Source organism: Erpetoichthys calabaricus, chromosome 1 (genome assembly GCF_900747795.2).
Source record: "Erpetoichthys calabaricus chromosome 1, fErpCal1.3, whole genome shotgun sequence".
NCBI lineage: Eukaryota > Metazoa > Chordata > Cladistia > Polypteriformes > Polypteridae > Erpetoichthys > Erpetoichthys calabaricus.
The window spans coordinates 114,561,016-114,584,201 of NC_041394.2; the positions used below are offsets into that span (position 1 = coordinate 114,561,016).

The 23,186-nt window shown below is 38.2% G+C and overlaps 2 protein-coding genes across 3 annotated transcripts in view; one reads left to right on the plus strand and one right to left on the minus strand.

Annotated features, from left to right (window-relative positions):
* LOC114654698 (synapsin-3-like) overlaps window positions 1-23,186 on the plus strand; it is a 749,936-nt gene that overhangs the window by 386,458 nt on the left and 340,292 nt on the right. The gene's annotated exons all lie outside the window — the stretch shown is intronic.
* Window positions 1-23,186, minus strand: part of LOC114654705 (metalloproteinase inhibitor 3-like) — a 756,439-nt gene that overhangs the window by 26,529 nt on the left and 706,724 nt on the right. The window contains exon 2 of one of the 2 annotated variants that reach the window (XM_051929647.1): window positions 21,125-21,378. In XM_051929647.1, coding sequence (XP_051785607.1) covers window positions 21,125-21,254 — 130 coding nt within the window. In that variant the 5' untranslated portion in view covers window positions 21,255-21,378. Of the gene's footprint in view, window positions 1-21,124; window positions 21,416-23,186 lie in introns of those variants that run through there. The other variant, XM_028805422.2, reaches the window with a different exon arrangement.

Here is a 23,186-nt window from a genome sequence, read left to right on the forward strand (position 1 = left end):
TTTTGCTGCCCCTATCCCAGCTTTTTTGGAACGTATTGCAGGCATCAAATTCAAAATGAGTGAAGATTTGCAAAACAACAATAAAGTTTATCAGTTTGAACATTCAATATCTTGTCTTTGTAGTGTATTCAATTGAATATAGGTTGAAAATGATTTGCAAATAATTGTATTCTGTTTTTATTTACGTTTTACACAACGTCCCGAATTGGGGTTGTAGGATTGCACAGTGGTACAATGGTCAGGTTGTGCTGCCTCACAACTCCAAAGCACTAGGATCAAAATTTTGTTGTTTTTTTTTTTCTGTGGAGACTAGGGTTTTCCTCGCTAAATCCTAAAGAAAAAATATTAAATGAATTGGTCTAATATGAGTTGATAGATATCTGTGTGTAACCTATAATGAGACTGTCATCCTCACCAGGATTGTTTCCACTTAGAAATGAATGGGTAGTCTGTTTCATGGGCCAGTTCAGAGTTGCTATATATGTTTGAGATGTGTAAGGAAACCACCTTCCCCAAGCAGTGTGATATCTTGAACTGTGTTTTCTTAACTATACAGATACGCAGTAACTGAACATGGAAAACTTTAATTTCATATGCCCTAAAGTGAAATACTATTGAATGCATTTGATCAAAGAAATTCCAGGTTAAGAACAGTAGAAGAAAAAGCATTAATCACTTTGTCAGTCTAGCTTGAGTGATGAAGACGATCAAATAAAACAGGCAGGTGAAACAGAACAAAAAGCTTACTAATGAGGCGTGCAGTTGAGGAGGATAAGAGATAAACGTGTGTTAAATCCACTTTGGTTCATACCTTAATTCCAGGTAGGACTCAGGCTCCCTGACTGGGAAATCTCTGTTAAAAAATTAATATATGATTACCTGAACTACAGACATCTTAGTAAAGCACTTTAAAAGTATGAGGAACTCCATGATACCAGTCTTTTTCAAGATTTGTTTTCTGTTTTTACGATGCAGTTGTGCTTCACGTGATAGGTATTATAATTTAATCCATATTTAATACATGTGCATTATAAGGTAAACATCTCTTGTTTAGTTGTTTTAACTTACTACATACTGTTGCATGGTTTAATAGTGGTCTTGTCACCTCCACAAAGACCATAATCTATGCCAATAGGCAACATGTACAAGAGGCAGGGCCTTCATCTATTCAAGCTTGTGACCACCTCATTTATGGAAAAGGATTGTAAACCCCAGTTCATATCTCAAACGGAGTTCAACAGAATGCCCAGTCAGGTCCAGACACACTTTAGTCAATTCAGTGTAGAGCTCATGCATCTCTGGGCATTAAAAGGCATCATAGACTAGTTATTGTTCAGTCTCTCGTGGTTGAAAGCCACTTGTCCCTCTGAATTGGATGTTGAAAGCTTAAATTACCAGGCTGGAGACTCATTCATCATTTGAATTATGAAGACAAATCACTCTACCTGTGAGAAATGACAATTCACAAGAACATCTGTTGTTCAGTGGAAGAAGGTAAGTAGATACTGAGAACAGCAGCAGGTATAAATATTCATACAATACAAGAATTGTTATCTTGCATTGACATATTGCAATACTTTTATGTGAAACAGTGTTAAAAAAATCAGTTTTTGCCAGTAACCATGCAGAAAAGGCGCCACAGATGTGTGTCTAGTGCATCTTTCTACTTTCTCTCTTGTGCCCATCAGTTACTGAATTACATGAGACTCCCTGCTTTTCATGCCTTTGCGTAAAATGATACCCAGTTCTATAAACAGAGCTGGCATAAAGTCACCATTTGTCTTTAGGTGTGCTGTTTGTATAGGCTAATCTCTATTGCTTGTGATGACAGCCAAATAACTGTCATTTCTTTTTAGAAATGTGCCATACCAAAGATTGATAAACACCAAAATCCATCCATCCATCCAACTCTTTTTTTTAACCCACTTTTTCCATTACAAGGTTATAGAGTCCTTTTCACTGGTTGTAGTGTTAGCCAAATTTGTACACACACACACTCACACACACACAGATTATCAAACTCATTCTGGGTCACTTAAGAGTCACCAAGTAACCTAACGTGCCCGTCACTGACATGGAGGAAAACCAGACTACACAAAGAAAACCCACGCAGACGCAGGAAGAATGTACATACTTCACACAGACAAGAGCTCAGCAGGGATTCATTGGAAAGCTTGGCTAAAATAGCCCAACATGCACATTTTTGGGACGTGGGATAGGAAGAAAATCCAATTGTACATGCAGTGAACACAGTTTAAACTCCAGATAGACAGTGCCTAGGTAAGGAATTCAGATCATGACACCTGATGATGTAGGACAGTAAGGCTGACCACTGTACCACTATATACCATACCCAGAATTAATACTATGGAAGGTTCCCACAGTTTGCTTTGTATACAAAATTTAAATAAAAAAATTATTTTAATATGAAAATAAGAACATCATAAGCAGACTTGTTAATATTTTCAATAGATCCTTATGATCTACCTTACATTTTCTGAACTTGTCTTTTTCTATTTGCATGGCCTTGTGCAGCAGAAGTAATATTACTATAGTAACCTTTAAATCTCAACTTGGCATTTTTTTTTTTAAGTTTGGAAATAGACATTTATAAGACAGACTTAAAAGAATGGTTCCCTTTCACCAAAACATTTCTGATATTCTTATGAAACTCATCTTTAAATCGCATGCCAGCAAAGCACATTAATACTCATTCATAAATGATCAATTTAGAGTTGTTAGTTAACTGAATGTACACATCTTTTGGGATAGTAGTGGAAATTTTAGAGTCTGAAGGAAACACATACAAAAAGGAGGTGAACATGCTAGCTCCACACAGATACTGATGACTGAACCCAGGTCCCTGGAGGTATATTACACACACAGCAACCTTTTCAGACTGAGACTAAAAACCCCCTTGACCCTGTGTTGGGATATAGCAGGTTGGATAATGACTGACTGACTGACTAAAAATGATAAAACTGTGATTTTTAGAATTGGCAGCTTTTTATTATTTTTTTTTATTCAGATTATTATTTTACCTATTAAGATCTTTGTGTGGATGTTTGTAAATTAAAAGTCATTGGTGTCGACTTTAAGATGAAAGTGGAGAAGTATGGACTACAGAGCTGGGCCTCAGATAGGACTTGACTTAAAAAACAATTGGCTGATGATTTTAGAGATTATTGCTTTTTATTCACTCAACATTTTGCCAAATGGTAGCTACTGTTCAAGGTGTTAAGAGAGGAGTACTTGATTACTTAACCTGCTTGAAAGAGCTGTTTCAATGCACAGTGTCTGCCAAAGAAGGAAGCAATTAAAACTACAGAGCAGAAACCAAGTCTTGTGGGAGTTCTGTCATGAGTTTGAACAGAGGGTGAACTTGTGTGGACTGGCAGCAGAGAGCAGCTCCCCCACTCCATGTGACAAAAAGTGATTCATTTTAAATGCCTATTTTCTTCCTTTTTTTAACACAATTTACTGTATTTATATTTGTAGGGGATGCAATGATCCAAACAGAGCTTGAAGCCACACTGATACAGTAAAAGAGATTCTGGTTATAATATAAGATAGAAAACATGAGGTATTTATCCATTCAATGTGTAACCAATTTATTCCATTTTAAGGTCACAGGGAGACTAAACATTTAAATTGTGTCTAGTTCTGGACCAGCATACTGTGGGTTTGTACCTTACACCTGATGCTGTTATAACAGACTCCTGCTGCACATGACTCTGGTTTGGCTGAACTGAGTTCAGAAAATGGATAGTTGGATGTAAAGACTTCTTTAATGTTATGGGGCATTGTGATACTGTATATACAGTATATATATATCCATCCATCCATTTTCCAACCCGCTGAATCTGAACACAGGGTCATGGGGGTCTGCTGGAGCCAATCCCAGCCAACACAGGGCGCAACGAAGGAAACCAATCCCGGGCAGGGCGCCAACCCACCGCAGATATATATATATATATATATATATATATATATATATATATATATATATATATATATACTGTATATATATGTATATATATATATATATATATATTTGCTATAGGGGCGGCACGGTGGCGCAGTGGGTAGCACTGCTGCCTCGCAGTAAGGAGACCTGCGTTCGCTTCCTGGGTCCTCCCTGCGTGGAGTTTGCATGTTCTCCCCGTGTCTGCTTGGGTTTCCTTCGGTTACTCCAGTTTCCTCCACAGTCCAAAGACATGCAGGTTAGGTGCATTGGCGATTCTAAATTGTCCCTAGTGTGTGCTTGGTGTGTGTGTGTGTGTGTGTGTGTATGTGTGTGTATGTGTGCATGCCCTGCCCGGGGTTTGTTTCCTGCCTTACGCCCTGTGTTGGCTGGGATTGGCTCCAGCTGACCCCCGTGACCCTGTAGTTGGGATAGAGCGGGTTGGATAATGAATGGATGGATATTTGCTATATTGTGCTTTTCCATATTTTCTTATTAGTGAAACACAATGGTGCATTGGGGGTAAAGTTGCCACCTTAAGCAGCCTAGGCATCAGAACAATTCTCATGGGAAGTTTCTTTTGGGTATCTACTTTTCATTTTTTGCATGGGTGTTTTGTTAGGCCTAATTGTTAAAAAGAACCTTTCTATAATTAATTCTATTAAGTTTATTTCTGTATAACACTAAGTTCAGGGTTAAAGTGCTGTAACAAGTTCACAGGTAAATACAATTACAAACTTTGTATTTTTTGCTAATTGCTAATAATAAATTAATAATAATAAATTGCTAATTACATAATGAATACACTTAAAGTCACAGATGTCTACATGTACAAGAAATAAAAACAGCTCCAAACTAATTAACGCAGAGTAAATTGAACTTATCAGTCTGTTAACATAATTTTTAGAGTAGTTACAAAAGACAGTAATCCATTACAAAGTACTAATTACTTCACTCACAAAGATTAATTTACTCATTACTTCCTGGAAAAAGTAATCACATTTCTGAATACTTTAAGTTAGTCTCTAAACCAATGCAAATACCTATCCTCAACTGGATGACCCCAAAATGTCCTTTCACTATTCTAGTAAGAAGAAAATAACCAATAATGGCATGCAATAAACTACGGGACTTATCCAAGCGCTGTGCTATTTCGAACATATGATTCAGCAAGGTCAAGCCCTTAGTTCACAGTAACAATTCTTAATAAAAAAAGATAAATCTGATTAATTAAAATTTAAAGGAACTTAACCACTTGAACAATTGAAAGCATGGAGTCAGTAAAGAATATACAAGTATTTCTAGAGCAGTGGCCAGCAGACAAGAGTCTTTATTGATTGGTGGGCCCTGCTACCTGCAGTGTTAATTGTGTAAAACAATCAATATACTTTTGTCTTTGTATCGTTCCCATCTCAATACTCCTCATACTATGAAAAAAAGGGACATGATGATAAAAAAAAAATTACATTTTGTAAATACACATGTAACACCCACTAACAATAAAAGGTAAAGTTTCACTTTACTGAATTATAAAAGGTGTCATTTTGCTTGGCTTTTCTCTGAATTATACACAAAATTTAAAATACCCTTCCGATTTACATCCTTCTAGTAGTACATGCCAGGTGGAATTCTCATGAAGATTTTCTGAGGGAGCACCTAAACTGTTACAAACAACATCTTTCCATGAAAAGGGGATCATGTTGGTGTTGGTTTTATTTTATTTGAAAAGTGGGCAAAGATAAGAATGTTAAGGACAGCATTAAACTAATCATCAGACAGGCAGGGGTCAGTCACTGGGGCCAACTGCCTTATATTGGACAAAACCATCAATCGTAGTCAAGAAACCAAACAATAACAGCAGTCCTAAACAGTTCTGCTCCATTATCATCATAAATTGTGAAGTGCATACTTCCATCCCCTGAGTTTCCAGATAACTCTCATTTTGACCATTTGTACCTGCAGTCTAATTCTTTTATCCAATACCCATAGTTCATGACAATGGGTGAGGTAGGCGGCATAAATTGACCTGTAATTCAGAATAAATTGATGCCTAATCCAACATAGCTGTCCTTAATATTCCTGCCAGTGGCCAGTTGTACAGAAGCATTTTATGTGCTTCTTGCTGCCACATAAGACAGCTTCAGTTAGTTCCAGCTGGAAAACAGAAAGCACACCCATGTGGTGTTTTATTTATTTATTTTTTTTTTTCAAGGAAGCTTAGTTCTTTGCTTCATATTATGCATGTCACACTATGTGAAAGGCTGCCTAAAACTGGAATTCTTGTAAAGCTTACTCTGCTTTTCCGACTTCAGTTTCACACGTCCTTTATGGTACATTTGATTCATTTTATTGTTGTAAGTTTTTTACTCCCGTTTATCATTCATAAGACACCACAGGAATGCTTGGGGTTTCTTCCCCGCTGGTCACTTCTGGATACCTGCAGTTTATTCAGACCGTATGATTCATCAAGAAGTTGTATTTTTGTTAGAGTGCTAGTTCATCCTTGAGCTCCAAGAGTAACAACAGTGCTACGCTCTACTTTAAATTCTGTGCCCTGTTGCATGCTAAGTTTCATTTCCTGTCAAACGCTCAAGTGTGTTTCATGTTTGTTGATTTTTCTTAAGCTGGTTGTATTAAAGACTACTAATATATTTCAAATCATAATTGTAATGATATGAGTTAATGTGTGTATGTTGGTGGGCCCTGTGATGGGTTGGTAAGCTATCAAGGGTTGGGTGCCACCTTGGGTTAAATTCTAACAAATTTGGTGCAACTGTGTGCAGTTCTGCATGAGGTATGCCTTAGGCACCAATGGTTCATTTTGTATATTCCACTCTTCTCTAGTGCTGCTTAGCACTCTGCTTGTGAATGGTATATGTCTGGCAAGCTACCCAACAGTTGATTCACAGCTCTCCAGTTTTGTGGTTGGTGAGGTTTTATACATGAAGGTATGTTTAATTTACAAAGAACTCTTCATAACACAAAGCTCCAGCAGTGTTGTAGAAACATCTTTAAAACAATAATTGCACTAAATGTACAGGTAGGTCTACATTTATAAAGTGCCTTAGGTTTGTGTTCAATGTGAAAGGAGATATAATCTTGAAGTAATTTCCTATATCATGTAATTTTTTTTTTTTAAGAAATCTATCTCAAAAGATTGAATGGATTAGCTGTCTTCTAACTGCCTGTGGATTCTGGGTTGGCTCTTGCGTTGCTTTCAATGCTGCTGGAGTAGGGTGCAGTATAATGACACTAGACTACAGAAACAGACTTAAAATGAATGAAGGAAATAAATAAATGAGATCAAAGTGAAAAAATGTAAGAGTGTAATTGAACCCATGAGCCTGAATTGGATTAAATTAGTTTAGAAATGGAGGACAGATGATTAAACAGATCAGTGGTATGATTGCTGAGTTAATAATAGTGTTATTCCCTAACAGTAGCTGAAACGGGGTGAATGTTCTCTCTTTGTTTATGTGCATTTCCACTCTGAACTGTCACAGCCCAAAAACATTAGTACATTTGACTGACCCTATGAGGTATCAGCTAGTGTCCAGAACTAACTCCTTTTTGTCCCAGCTCTCAGCAGCCATGAGAAGGAAAATATATGTATGTAGAGAAAGTGCTGTCACAGATAGACGGGATCTTAGGACCACAGTACTATATAAGTTATATATTATAATATAATATAATATAATATATATTTAAGACATATGATCTCAGTACATGTTTGAACTGTACCCACTCTTTCAGTTCCTACAGCTTCTTCCTTAGCCTTTACATCACCCTTAGATTGAAGGCCATTTGGTTAACTCCAAGAAACCCCAAGGCTAAAAGTGCCCTAAAGACTGGCAATATTCCATTTGGTACTTTAAATAAACACAGCAGGTTTTAAAGCAATTAGACATGAAGGAAGCCAAAGGTAAGTGTAATATTTCACCATTGCTAAGTTCCTATTATTTTGAGGTGTCCTGTTCATAACATGAGTATAGGGAGGGAATTCCATTTGAGCTTCTCCAAAACACTTTGTATTACGTATGATGTGATTGGGACAATTGACAACGACTGAAGCACAAAGCTACTAACCTGAAACACAAACATTTGCTTTTATAACCTGAAGTTATGAGATTATCTGCAGAGAGATTTCTTCAGTTTTCATGGGTGTTGCCTTATTTATAGTGATAAATGTGCAAAATATTAAAATACATTAAAATAATTGCTCAGTGTTATGTCTATTTTAATTTTTTCCCGAGCCATTAATTAACCTACCTCCTACGCTCTACCAGCTTTTTCTCTGAGCTCTTTATATTTATATATATATATGGGACTAAGACTTTTGTTCTTCTACTGTTTGGTCTGTCCTGTAGGCAAACTGTGGCAGACAAGTATACATATAGTAAATGACAGAATTTGGAATGAAGTCAAACGATTTGATTTCATGCACATCTGGTGAACTCTTTGCAAACCCTACTTTATTTTTTTTTTCATTATGGTGTCAATGGCATTTAATGCCTGGTCCAGCCATCCATTTTCTATATTGGCTTTGTCTAATTCAGAGACACATGAGCTACACCCCATGACAGTGACATAGAATGATAGGGAGGATCCAACCTTGAATAGAGCAAATTTTTATCAAATGTAGCTAATTTTAGAAACTGCTCAAACCAGAGAAAATCCAGAATAAGCAAAAGGAGAACATGCAAACTCTACACAGAGTTTCTGAGCTAGAATGTAAACCAAGAACTCTAGGGCTTTGGGACAGCAGCACTAGGCATAGTGCCTCCCCCACTTCCCTTCCGCTGTTTTTGAGCAACTTTACAATAGGAACTAATAGCTGCGGGTTGTTGAAACATTTAGAAGAAAAACATGAGTGCGACTTGCAGTTACTGTAGGTCAAAACAGATTCTGGCCAAGATTCCCTGTTTAAAGACATGCATCATCTTGATAAGGACATATGTATGGGAGGCAGTTTCAGCTGAAGAAATAAATATTAGAAATTCAGTTTTTCAGGTTTCCTTGCAATACTAACCAGGATGCTGCTTGGAGGAAGGAAGACAAGAAAACATCCTTCTTATGTAAATAGACTCCCTAGACTGAAGGGGTGTGTTCTTATGTATGAAGTCCAGCTTTAGATAAGATGTAAGAACCTGATGAGAGCTCTTCTTGGACAATGGAGCCTTTGTTTAATGTTTCTTTGTTTAATCCAATCAATGAATAGCATGCAGAACAATAAATTCAAAGGTTATTTATTGTTTGCAGTAGTCATAGTATCAAGGAGACAGATGAGATCTTTATAGGTATACACCTTCCCTTAAATGTGTTGCTAAACACTTGACTGTATATTAAAGCAATATTTAGTTAATTTTCTTGAAAGAAAAATGAATAATGTTCCTTGGCCTGTATATGTATTAAGGTTATATTGTGTAGGGAGTATAACAGCAATGTAACTGACATGACAGCAGTAAAATTTGTAGAGGTAAACAAATCATATGCTTGAGAATGGTGCCTTTAGTATAAATTAAGAAAATAGAAGTAGTAAATGCCTCTTCTGGCTCTCTTTTAAACCAAGTGAAGTATGGTCCTAGTTGGCACAGTGGTTAGCAGTGCTGCCTCACAGATCCAGAGTACTGGTTAAGAAGTTTATGCCTAGACGTTGACCATGTGGAGTGTCTCTGTGACTGTTCATTTGGTTTCTCTAGCTTTCCTGCTGCATTACCACAGGCCTGCAGATTGAGTTAAATAGAAATGGCAAACTGGCCTTAGTGTGGGTGCATATATAGGGTGGTCCAGATCTAACTATGCAACTTTTAATGCAGTGCAATGCAATAATTGCATAATTAGATCTGGACCACACTACTGTATATGAATATGTGGGTGTTTGTGTGTTATGCATGTGACTGGATTTTGTTCAGGTTTGTTCTTTACCTTGTGTCCAGTACTGCCACAATAAGCTCTGGCCCCCTATGACCCTGAGTGTTACATGAGTTTAAGTGTAGTCTGTTGAGCATATTTGTCAAAACATATGTAGCCACATAAGGTTAAACAACAGGCCCAAAGCTGGTCCAGCACTCAACAGAACAGGTGTTACCAGTGATCAGCATTAACACATAAACAACAATAACTATCAGATGGAACTACTACATTAGACCAAACACCTGAAATTATGCCTTTTGAAAGTTGCTTTGTAATTTACATATCCCACATCATCTACAATGTTGTCATGGAGAATCCATCCCAGCAGCACCAGGACCCGTTTCCAGGTTTTCCAGTGCAAGTCATACTCTCTCCAATTTAGAGTTGACATTTAAGGTGACACATACAGTGGAACCTCGGTTCACGAACGTCTCGGTACACGTACAAATCGGTTTACGACCAAAAAGTTCGCCAAACTTTTGCCTCGGTTCCCGACCACACACTCGGTATACGAACAAGCCAGTTTCCCTTTCGGTTTGTACATGTTCAGTCTCTTCCTGTGCATTTGCTGTGCAGTGAGCAAGAGAGGGAGAGCGAGAGAGCGTGACACATACACACACACAGGTAGCGCGAGAGAGAGAGCCGCGCACACACACAGGCAGTGCAAGAGAGAGAGCTGGACACATAAGGTAGAGAAAAGGCAGTTAAAGAATGCACTGGGCTTGATTTTGTGTTCACTTCTGTTTACAGCGATCGGTTTGTAGTGTGCATTGTTGCAATGTTACTTTTCTTGGTGGTTTATTAAATTACGGATTTTTTGAAATGTTCATTTTTTTCCCTGTGCTTAAAACTCATTAAAAAAAAAAGTGTTTTTAGCCAGCGGTTGGTAGTGCTATAGCGCAAACTATTGCAGTGTTAGTTTTCTCTGTTGTTCAAGGTTTTCTCAGTGTTACTCAATGTTTTTACATTTAGTTTACTATTACGCTGTGCATTCTATGGTTTAATCAACCATATTTGTGCTTAAAAACTTAAAAAATATATATATTTACATACAGTTTGTATGGTCTGGAACGGATTAATTGTATTTACATACAATCCTATGGGGGAAATTGCTTTGGTTCACGACCAAATCGGTTTACAACCAGAGTTTTGGAACGAATTATGGTAGTGAACTGAGGTTCCACTGTATATCTTTCCAATAGAGTTACCAAAGAGTTACATGGATGCAATGTAAAAGTCTTAACTTCACACAGGCAGTAGTAGAGAATTGAAACCAGTTCCCTTCAACTACTATGTGACCAGGGAGGTCATTTTACCATGATTTTCTTTTCCCCAAATGGTAACGATTAGAACATGCTAAGCAGTAATTACAACCTTAAGACAAGCTTGGATCAGTGGGATTACTTTTGTTAAAGGCCACCCTGAAAATTATATTCAAGAGAAATAAAACACAATTTTTTACCTTGAATTTTTTTAAGTACTAATGGTACTGTATTTACTGCTGTCCGTGAGACTTAAATGTTGTGTTTAATGTGTTTTCATTTGATGACGCGGTGCAACAGGAAAAGCTTTCTTCAACACTAAGGATGATGTTAAAAACAGACTAACACCATTAAAACAGTCCATCCATCCATTTTCCAACCCGCTGAATCCGAACACAGGGTCACGGGGGTCTGCTGGAGCCAATCCCAGCCAACACAGGGCACAAGGCAGGAACCAGTCCCGGGCAGGGTGCCAACCCACCACAGGACACACACAAACACACCCACACACCAAGCATACACTAGGGCCAATGTAGAATCGCCAGTCCACCTAATCAGCATGTCTTTGGACTGTGGGAGGAAACCGGAGTGCCCGGAGGAAACCCACGCAGACACGGGGAGAACATGCAAACTCCACGCAGGGAGGGCCCGGGAAGTGAACCCGGGTCCCCAGGTCTCCCAACTGCGAGGCAGCAGCGCTACCCACTGCGCCACCGTGCCGCCCTCCATTAAAACAGTGTCCAAGTATAAAAAAATAATAATTTTCAAAGAAACAAGGTTGAAAACATTTTTTGGAGAGGAACTAAAATAAATGTAAATCTTGGAAGATCCTATCACATTACATCACCATGCTGACCAAAAATGAGTAAAGTACATATGGTGGGTATTGTGAAACATTTCACTGTGGTCTTGAAAGGATTAGTAATAAAGGGTGTGCCTTATGTTCAGAAACAAGTCAATCATAATATCCACTTTCATTAGGTTTTGTTAAAACAAGAGGTACTTTCTGATTTAATAGCATGTCTAATAAATAAGCTCAGCATATTAAGGTTTTGAAGCCAATGGGAATAATGCTGGAACTGAAACATTAAAACAGGGTTGCTCACACAAGACTTACTGTTACATTTTACATTACATTTGTTTGCCTAATATATTTATCTAAGGAGACCTAAAACATTTTAGAGATACAAGTGATTACATCTCTTTTGTTTTTTTCCAGTTGGAGCACAGGCGGGTGAAGTGGCTTGCTCATGGTGATACAGTATCAGTAGTAGGATTTGAACCCACACCCTCAGGGTCCACAAGTCTTAACCATGATGAATTTTAGAATTCTTAAAAATCAGACAGTGTTTATTAACATCCTTAGCATTATGTTTATCCCCAGAAAACAAGTCAAAAAATTGAATTTTGTCAACAATAAAACCTTATTATATTAACAGAAACGTTAACCTAAATACGGTGGGAATGGTATGTTGATTGTCCACTTCTGTAATGATTCAGATTTAGTACACAACCTTTGTGTGACGTATTTTGAAGCAGTCACCAACACATCACCCAGCATTGCACTTGGGAGAGTAGAAGTGGGTTTCTTTGTGTTCTTTTTTTATAATATTTTTTTGTTGCTTGTGCATGAGAGGGTCGAATGTCAGTGCCTGAACTACACAATCTGTCTTATTATATACTGTAAGTAGGCTATCATAGTGCAAGGCTTGGTGATTTCCACATTCCCCGACACATTGACAGTTGCTGCATTGTGAATAGCGATTGGGATGCTAACATCTTTCTCGTCATTCTACATGATCATAGTCATTTGATCTTTTTACCATGTAGATACTGCATCCCTCTGCAGTGTTATGCAACTGAAGCCATCTGACATGGTTCGGTCATATAGTGCCTAATGCATCAGTTTTACTGTGTCCATGTCCAATGACTATTTCACATTGTCTTCACTATCATTTGATTTAACAAATGTTTCAGTTTCAGCTTGTTCTAAAAGTGACTTTATAGTCCCTTGGTTACATGCCATGGTGTTTTGATTAAATTCTCCTCCTCACTCACGTGGCAAAGCGTACAGAAATATTTATGATTTTTAACAGCATAAAGTTTTTTCATCCACTAGATGGCAGTAGAATACTGTTCTGAGCATTTTTTGGGCTTAAAAATGTAAAGCAGATCATTAAATGCCACCCCGAGTCTGACTCAAAGTTAACCATAATTAGATAGTATTCTCGGTCAAAGTCATACTCGATGTTAAATAAAAGGGAGCAGTTCTGGGTCCAGTGTCCATAGCTGAAAAAAGCTTGATAACACTTCAGGGCAAACATTACCACTCATATAAATGGTTCGTAAGAATCTGATCAATAAATCCCACAGCTTTCTGTTTTTTTACAAGCATGCTATTGCTAAATGTTCTGCATTTCTAAAGGTTTTGAAGATCTGAACAGGGTTTGCTTGTCCCAATAAAGTTACAGTCTTTTCTTAAATATCAGGCACATTACCTTTCAGGAGATTGTATTGAAATGTCACCAGCATAATTAAGAAGTGGTTAGTAATTGTGCCCAACAGCCCCGCTGTCCTAGTTTCAGTTCCTGGCATGCTTTTTGTGGTGTATTCATCTGCATTTTTTTCAGGTACTCCAGTTAGGCATGTATGCAAACTCTCAATGGCCCCAATATGAGTGATCAGAGGTTTGTGTTTGTGTGTGTGTCTCGTCTAATGTACTAGAGTCCCATCTATTTTTTTTAGTACTTGCATCTCACTCAGTACTGCCAGGAATTGTCATGTAGTTTTCTATCATTTCACTTAAAATGCTAACATAACCTTGTCACACATCGGTAAAACCCATTGGTGTAATTTGTTTGACCAAAACCCATCTGTTGCTGACTGATTGTTGCCTCTTATTCTTCAAGAATAGTGTCATCTTATAAAGTACTACTGTATCTTATCTAAATGCGTCACTGCATCAGTTCACAAAATTGTTTGCTTCTGTTTGAATTGGACAACTGGCTGTCTATTTAGGATAACATGTTAAACAAGTTTTTTTTTTGTTCAAATGAAACAGTACTTTAAATAAATAATAAGACCTTTAAAGAACATATTGAAAAAAATAGCAATGATGCTGCTGGCATAGGCATCAATTACCTCTCAAGTTGATTAACAAGTATTAAAGATGAAAAATATTTAAGACAACATACCAGTATCAAACATGCGTACTCCAAACCAGTTCCCCAGGGGACACAGCCTAGTATTGAAGGTGAATGAGAATTCACCAGATAAGGTGCCAGGTGACCACAGGGTCCTTTTAAACAATTCAAGCACTCACACTGGGCCGACATAAGAGTCTCCAGTTAACCTCCTGTCTGCCTTTGGGAATGTGAAAAATTGGAGTGAATGGATAAAACCCACACAGTCATGAGGAACCCTTACAATCTCCATGCACTCTAACTTAAAATTTAAAATTTAGTGCCAATAAACTCAGCTTAATTATAGGGATACTGTATAATACATTTTAACATTGTTTGCACTACTTATTTCAAATTATTTCCTTGTGTTTTTTTTAACCTGCCTCATAGTATTACTGTGATCCTATTTGTTGGAGATGAAAGTGCTCTGCACAAGGCTGGAATTTATTCTCTAGGGCAGTAAATTGACCTCCACAGTACCAAGTACTGCCAAATGATAATTGTAATCTCTTTAAATAGCAATGTGCTGAGCCACTTTTCCTTGGTACAGAAGAAAGGGTAAGGGGTAGGTAGGATTATAACATCTAAAATTAAATGATTGCCTGCAGTCCTAAGCCTGGGAAATGTTTGTCAGTGCTGCAAAGCCATCACTTGCTAGTGAGATTTTAACCCCTAAAGCACATGAAAAATGGTAGCATGCAATTACAGGAGTATGCACCTTTGGAAGAGCTTATCAAACTTTTCATTGAGCCTGCCAAGGCAAGGAGTGCACTGTACTTTTGCAGCATTTGGCCCTTGGGAACAATATGCAAAAACCACTTCCCATCTCCGACCCCCAATTCCATATGTTAATAATATCACTTCAACAATGATTTACAGGAGTTACTTATCAGCTTGTTCTTTGTGCACACTATCCAGGTCTAGCTATTTAATTGCTGGTGCTTTGTGTAAGATTCTATTAGTTTTTTTTATCTCAAAGTTACATTTACAAAGACTGTACAGTTGTTTGGACTTGAAGCTACTTATCAGCAGCAACGTTGGATTTGTCTTAATTTAGCTTTGAATAAAGCAGCTCCAAATTCCTGTGTTTGATTCCTATGTGGAGCTTGCATGTTCTCTCATTATCTTTATTTTTCCTTCCACATCCCAAAGACTGGCATGTTAGGTTAGTTGGTTAACTGGCTGGGTGTGTTTGAGACTGGCCTATGATGGACTGGTTCTTGATCTTGCACTCAGTGTTTCTAGAACAGGCAGCAGCTAATCAGGACCCTGATCTGCTGGAGTGAGTTGGGAAGTTTAAAAATTTAAATACTGTATGTTCATCGCCTATTTACCTAGACAACAGGCTGAATTAATCAGGGCACAGACTTTGTAAGGGGGCAAAGTTGCTGTACAAGGGTGAAGACCCCGTTCCTATCCAGTGTGTCCTGAAGTTTTTGAAAATCATGTAGTGAATAATTTTTATTTTATATAGCTTGTCACATTTCATTCCACGGACGCTTGACTGGATTGATGTCTGATGACTTGGTAAATCACTGCCTTAAAGTGGCCCTAAAATGATTATAGTACTTGTGGTATGGAGCATTAACATCTGAAAAAAGCCCATTTGCAGAAGGGCACACTGCTACTATGGAGGGATGTACCTGACTGGCAATGATCATCAGATACCCTGTGGCATTCAAATGATGTATTTGTTTAAGAAAACCCAAATATAATAATAATAATAATAATAATAATAATAATAATAATACATTTACATATCCTAGTCCTCCCATCACTGTGAATCAGAAGGAGCCAGACTTCCTGCAGCACAAGTGATGAATTTGCAGTCCTACATTATTTGGCTTCCATAGCCCCCTGCAACCACTCCTCCTTGTTTCACACAGTAGAACTTACTTGGGTCATCAACAGGCATACTTAATCTGTGGCAAGGTTCAACAAGTTGTGTGTCCTAGTTAACCTTTTTTGGCACCACTGGTGTAGTCAGATGTTGATTACATAATGTTAGGCTGTCTCTTACTCTGCACATTTTGGATCAGTTTTTTTTTTCTTCCTTTTTTCAGAGGTCTGTTGCTATACACTGTCACATCAGGAATAACACCATAGCAAGATTTTTGTTACTGACTCTAATGCATGTGTGTTGGGTTGCTGCTGTCATGCTTTATTCAGAGTGTCTTACATTTTTTTGTCTTGTCTGTACTTTCATATGATCCATTGGCACTTTCCAGTTCACTTTAAATAGTATTGTCTGCATGCATTATGCTTTCACTTATTGAACAGCCAGTTGCACTGAAGCAAAGGCAAGTGTACTTAAGAGAGCAGCTCCTCAGTGGATGTAGTTTGCATAATACTTATGCATATAGCTGTGCCTCCAACCTAGCACAAATGTAAACAGATTATGCTAATAAAGCAAAGGATTCCAGGATTACTGCTTTTTTGGTGAGGAAAATCAATTGGATATAGAAAACAAAGCAATCAGTGGCTGGCATGTGGCTGACCTCATCCTGCAGTCATCCATACTTGCCCCAAATGTGGTTGTTAACTTGCTTTTGTCCAAAAGCGGAATGCCCTATCACCACTTTTACCCTTGATCTACAGTAGGTGTGTTTGAGGTTACATGGTAACAGTAGAAAATCTTGGCATTTTTGTAGGTGGCACCTATTGGAAGCCCCAGCCCAAATCAGAATCCAAAGTCCATGTTATTCATGAGTGGTCCCAGGAATAGACAGATGTCCTTTTCAAGTCTGTTTTCAGCCTGCCAGCAGTGTTGGCAGGGTAGGTTCTGGATCCCACAACCTTTAAACATTGCTCAGTTGATTGCGATCCAAAGTGACAGTTTTCATGAATTTCTCAAATCCTTTTTTTGGTGAAATATTTTCTTATTTATTCCTAGCCAGTTTTCACTAGTGCTACATCATCCGTCCATTGTTAAACCTATTTAATCCAGTTTAGGACGGTGGCGATCAGGGCCTATCCCACCATAAACCAGCATCACTTACAAGGCAGGAATCAACTTTGGACGGGGCTTCAGTCCAACACAAGGCACTGGGCCAATCAGTCTAACATGCAAGTCTCTGAGGATTTGAAAGGTTAAAAAAAAACACCAAAATGAGAACATTCAAACCCCAAACTGGACGTAACCATGCCCAGGATTGAAATTCATAGATCTTTAAAGCAAAAGTGTAAACCACTAAATAACTGTGCAAACCTATTGCATTTGCACTTCATGGACTATGTCTTCTAGTGTACAGTACAAATTCATCATTTTATCTACACCAACATTTAGAGGATTTCAGCTATCAAAACTTCAGCATTCCCCGTAAATGTCCCATCTTAAACATTACACGTTCTTTAGATATATTCTTTGTGATTATATTTTGTTACGGACAACATTATGCTTAATAACAGCTTGTGAAATTCACACTATAAAGCAACCCTCAGTCTCCCCCTTACCACTCAGGCATGGCATAAAGTCTGCACTGTGGCATGTCGGAATGGACTGGAATGCTGAAATATTTATGGGAACCAGATAACACCGGCAGAGCGAGACAAAACAAGGCCAGTTTATATTGTAGTAAATGCCTTTGTTAGCAGCACACCTGAGATCTGAATAGTTTTATCTAAGATGCAGAAATATGCTTCATGTGGTAAATGATCTTGAATTCATAGATTGGCTCTGAGCCCCAACGACCCTAAAGTGGATTGCGTGGGTTTCATAATGTTGTATTATTGTAAATTATAATCTTATGATGAAGGTGAAACCACCTCCCTTGGCCACTCAGACAGCATATGACCCACATACCAGCTGCTTGCCAATTTTTCTTCAGCTTTGGAAGTAATCCTACGTTTTATTTTCCCTTTGCTGCCTTTAACTAAGAGCTCCAGTTGCACTTGTTTCTCCATGATCTGCCCCAAAGTGGAACGCTGACCTTGACATCTAAGTGGGGAGCAGTGCTTTGAAAGCCATTTAAGAGCTTGTCACTTCACACTGTGCTATTTGAGGTGAGCTAGGCTGTTGGCAACTGGTTCAGATATCACTGACTACAGTCTCAACACAGAGAAACTGGCGTCTCATTTCTTTAGTTAGATTTAATCAGGTGGATCACAGCCCGCTCATAGCTGACCAGCCAAAGTTCAGCCATCCTTCTAAATGCTATTGTTCATTTCCCCGTTCAGTTCTGAAATAGAAGCCCCACTGTTGGTAGCAGTGCAAGTTCAGTAAACTGCCAATCAAGAATACTGTATCTGGTGAATGAGTGATTCCTGACTATTAGAACATTAACATTCTCAAACCAGTTCTCAAACATTATTTCCATTTCAGTGTCATGGCAGCTGTCTAGTCACATAAGCAAAAGGAAAAAAAAATAGAAGGGATAATTGTGTCTTTTGAAGAATAATCCAAGAAAAACTAAAATGAAGGACACATCTTGGCAAAGTTCTTTCATTTTTAATTCTTCATCTAATCAAGACCCACTCATCTGATATTTTATTTAAAAAGAAAGTAACTGACCATGTATAAATGGGCAACATAAGTTCAAAACACTTAATGGTATTATTATTATCCTGGCAGTATTAGCAAAAGCTACCCATTGATGAGACACCATAGCACGCTTATACACGCTAAAACATTTAATATTATTATTATTAGTAATTCCATATATCTGATGGACTTGCGCCCTGTCCAGGGGAGTGTTTCTGCCCTGCTCCCTATGCTTTCTGGAATAGTTGCAGCCTCACATGACCCAGCTCAGGATTAAGTGGGCTTACAAAATAGTATTGTACGCATTTACTATGGATAGAGCTTGTCTTGTCAATATTAGGTGCAAAGCAAGACTAGTCTTTCATGTGATGGCAGCAAAAGTAATAAAATGGCAGCACAAGTCCACTTTAGGCACAAGACATGTACTATCCTTGAATTGGATGCCAGCAGTAGAGATAGTAGGAATAATAATCATAATAACAAGGGGGCATAGAGCAGGACTGTGGCACAATAGTAGCACTGCTGCCACATGGCATAGATCTGGCATCCTTGGTTTGAATGTTACACTTTGTCATTATCTGTGTGGAATGTGCACATGCTGCGTGTCTGTGCACGTTTTGCTACATCTACTCTAGCACCCACTAAGACTTATATGTTAAGTTAATTGGCAGCACTGAACTGGTCCCAAAGTAGGGGGAATGTGGTTCTCTGTATGAACTGGCCAGACAATGGACTTGTGCCTCATCTAAGGATAGACCACCAGTCCTTGTAATGGATTTAGTTGGTTTTAGAATGTTATAATAGTAACCATAATCTGTTCTACTTACTCCAGGGTTGCAGGGAGCTAGCAGTACAAGAATCGTCTCTGAATCAAATGCCAACCAATTTCAGGACAATTAATAACAATATATAATTTTTTATTCATATTTTTTCTGTAACTCATTTGGTTTCCTCCACTGTCTTCTACATACTACAAGAAGATGTATGTTTTGACTCTTTATAGCCCAATGTGCTTTTGGCACAGAATGAAAAAGTCCACTAAAAATACATACTGTACTAATCAATTTTAGGAAAACTTTGGTTATACTGAAACAGAAGCATGTGAAATGCTTTTTACTGTTTTGATTCGCAGCTTAAACACTTGGACTAATAAGGTGAGACAAAACTTGGTAAATTGACTATTTAGCCTCAGAATTAGTGTTGGTATTATGATGGGCCGATATTCAAAGAGGTGCAGCATTACAACTCTAGTAAAGGTTAAAAAAAGAAATAAAGTATGTAAGTCCCGGGGGCAAATTGTATACTTTACGTAGCTCAGCATCAGTTGAAAGAATTTCTGTAGACCCGTGTGATCTGGTTTCATCTGGTGTGCGACAGCCTCTCCAGTTAAATCTCAGCCAGCTACCTTGCCAGCCCCTGCGCCTGTACGCGCTTCTGTTTTACAGCTCAGTGAGAAAAACGGATTTCTCCTGGAAAACACTGAGAGCTTTGAGAAGCTGGTTTCCATGGAGACCTCTTAACTTTGCCTCTGCCGGTGTGGACTTTGCGGACAGAACATGCCATAGCTGTTGCAAGTTAAATGAAAGCTGTTTATTTTAAACGCTGCTCCCTGGAGTCAACTGGTTAATCACATTTGTGGAACTATGTTAAAAAGTGCACCCATAAAGGAGGGGCAGCAATTCTCCTCCCATAGCCTTTCATTAAAGCACAAAAAAAAATTTGAGAAAAGTCAGGAGACCATTCAGCCTATCAAGGTGGTTTGTTTAGCTAATAGGTAAGCTATATAAATGTAATGAATTATTATTATTATTATTATTATAAGTGCTCCCAGTTATGTCATACTTTTAGTAAAAGTAATAAAGTTATAGCTGTTGCTAATAAATGATAATTCCAGTGTTCTCATTTGGGTCATGTTATATTCGCATGTGCACTTCAGCAACTGGAAAGTTATATGATTTATCACAGGTTCCGACTGAGAACTGGAAAAAACTTCAACACTTCAAAATATGATCAACCCTTATGAAAATGTTTACAGCACTTTTTCAGTCAGATTAAGAAAAACATTTTAAAATGGTTGACATGTATAGCACTTTCTGCTGCAATCATCTTGTATTAAAGGTACTATATAAATAAAATAAGTATTATTAGAAATCAGAAAGCAACATATATTAGAGTGAATAAAGCCATTGTAGCATAAAAACCCCTTCTTCTAGCATCGTCTCCATCCAGAAAGTTGGTATAAAGCAAGCAGGTTGGTTTCTATGATTTTAAACCTACTGATCATCACAAAAAGACAAATAAACTGGACATAGTCCTTCCTTACCTATGTCAGAGCTGCAGTAGGCATCTTGAGGATGTGACAAGGCACACGAGCAAGCTTCTGTGAGTTTGTCCAGCCTGTAGCTGCATAGCAGGACAAGCCCGCCGAGCAGTAGGTGTACAGTGGGTGACATTCTCTTCTCAGATTTCAATTCTTTGCTGTTCTTTAAAAAGTTAGATTGTTTTGCTTTTTGCCTATTCTGTTTTCAGTCAAAGGCTCAGCCGATTCCCCTCTTCAGTACTTCCACTTGAAGCTCACTGCAAGCTCCTCACGCTGACTGCTGCGCTTCTGGAGAATTACAAATGAGATATACTCTCCTGCTGTGACATAAACACCCAGCCACACCTCTTCAGTCTCACTTTGTAGCCAATCAGTGAGCACCATGATGTCACTCCAATGACAGCATTAAAGAATCTAGGAACTCTGTGTTTTTTTGCCCCCTCTCCATGGAACAGACAGAGTAGGATTTTTTATTACTGACATAACTGAACTTTGGGAAGATGTTTGATTAGCTGACTGGCAGAGGGACATAACTGCAATGAGGGAGTGGTAATCAGTTGTGGTGGTGGAGGGGAGGGGGTTATCTGTATGGCTGTGGATGCACAAAGAAAAAGTGGGGGATAAAATAAAATCTTCATGTAAAGTAACAAAGGTGATGAAGTTATTTAACCAAGGCAGTAATAACTCAGGAATTTCTGGAGACTGACTTTTTTATTTGCATTGCAACCTTCACATTCACCACATTACTATTGTATATTTTTCTATTAATTTACAAAAAAAAATTTCCACATGATTAAAATTTTATTTGCTGCATGTTATTAGACATGTAATAACCTCATGTCAGTCCTGTTTAATTTGTCTGTTCTGTACTGAACAAATACAAACACTACAAAAGCACTACAAACTGCATGAATCCTACATAATGTAAATTATGTAAATTAAAGTTTGAGCACTTAAGAGCTTTCAGGACTCATTCTGATTTATGTAATTTTGTAGTTATTTATTCTAGCACTTGCCTGGATAAATAGATAGAGGGATAGTATTTTATTTGTTTCAAGGGAAACTTTAGTTTTGTAGATTCTGAAACAATCTAGAAATATTATAACCAACAACAACAACTACTATGCCCACCCCCTAAACACGCACAAGAATTACAAAAAAAAGAGAAAAACTAACTAGGCTAATGGTAAGAGAGCAGTCATGGTAAGCCATTATAAAGGCATATTGCCATAGGTATGTAAGAGCCCCTGTAGTGTATCTTCATGTACTTATTAGCTGAAAGTACTCCGTGTTAGTGTGTCGGAGAGAGGAGGGGCGACATTGTTCATAATGGCCATCAGTTTTGTCTTCATTCTCTCCTCCACTGCTAACTCCAGCATGTCAAGAGTGCATTTCATAATTGAAGTGATTTTACCAGCCCAGCATAGTACAGCATTGAAAATAGCCCCAGCTATCCAAGTTATAGAACTTATGAGGGATATCACACCCACATTAAAGGAACTCAGACCCTTTAAAGTGTCTTCTCTGCTCTTTCTTATACAGTTTCTCTGTCTTACTGGATTAGTTCAGCTTGTCATTGGAGAGGACCCCCAAGTTCTTGCTGTAGTACACCATATCTACTCTGTGAGTAGTGATCAAACATTGAGGCTGTTTGGTGCAGTGAACGGTAACTAACCTGTTCGTTGGCTTTGCTTTTGTTTCGTTGCACAGAGAAACAAAGATCTCCACCTGAGTTGCCACACTCTGTCTCAGTCCTCTTGTCCATACATACCCTGTTAGTGCAGAATTGGAAATGGCACATTGGAGTTCTTACGCACAGCACCTTCTGGTTCCATGGGCTGACACAGAAGTGATTTCGGTATGCTACAATAAAAAACTGGCCACATTTATTTGCAATGCAGTGCATATTGTGGTCATGTTAATGTTCTGCTAAGGGTCACAGCACAAGTGCACAGAGACATGGGGAGAATATACCAGCTGCACATAGACAATGTGTCATGGGTGGAATTCAAATCTAGTGATGTTGCAGTGCTAATTCATCATCAAATGCCAAATTTTTCATTTG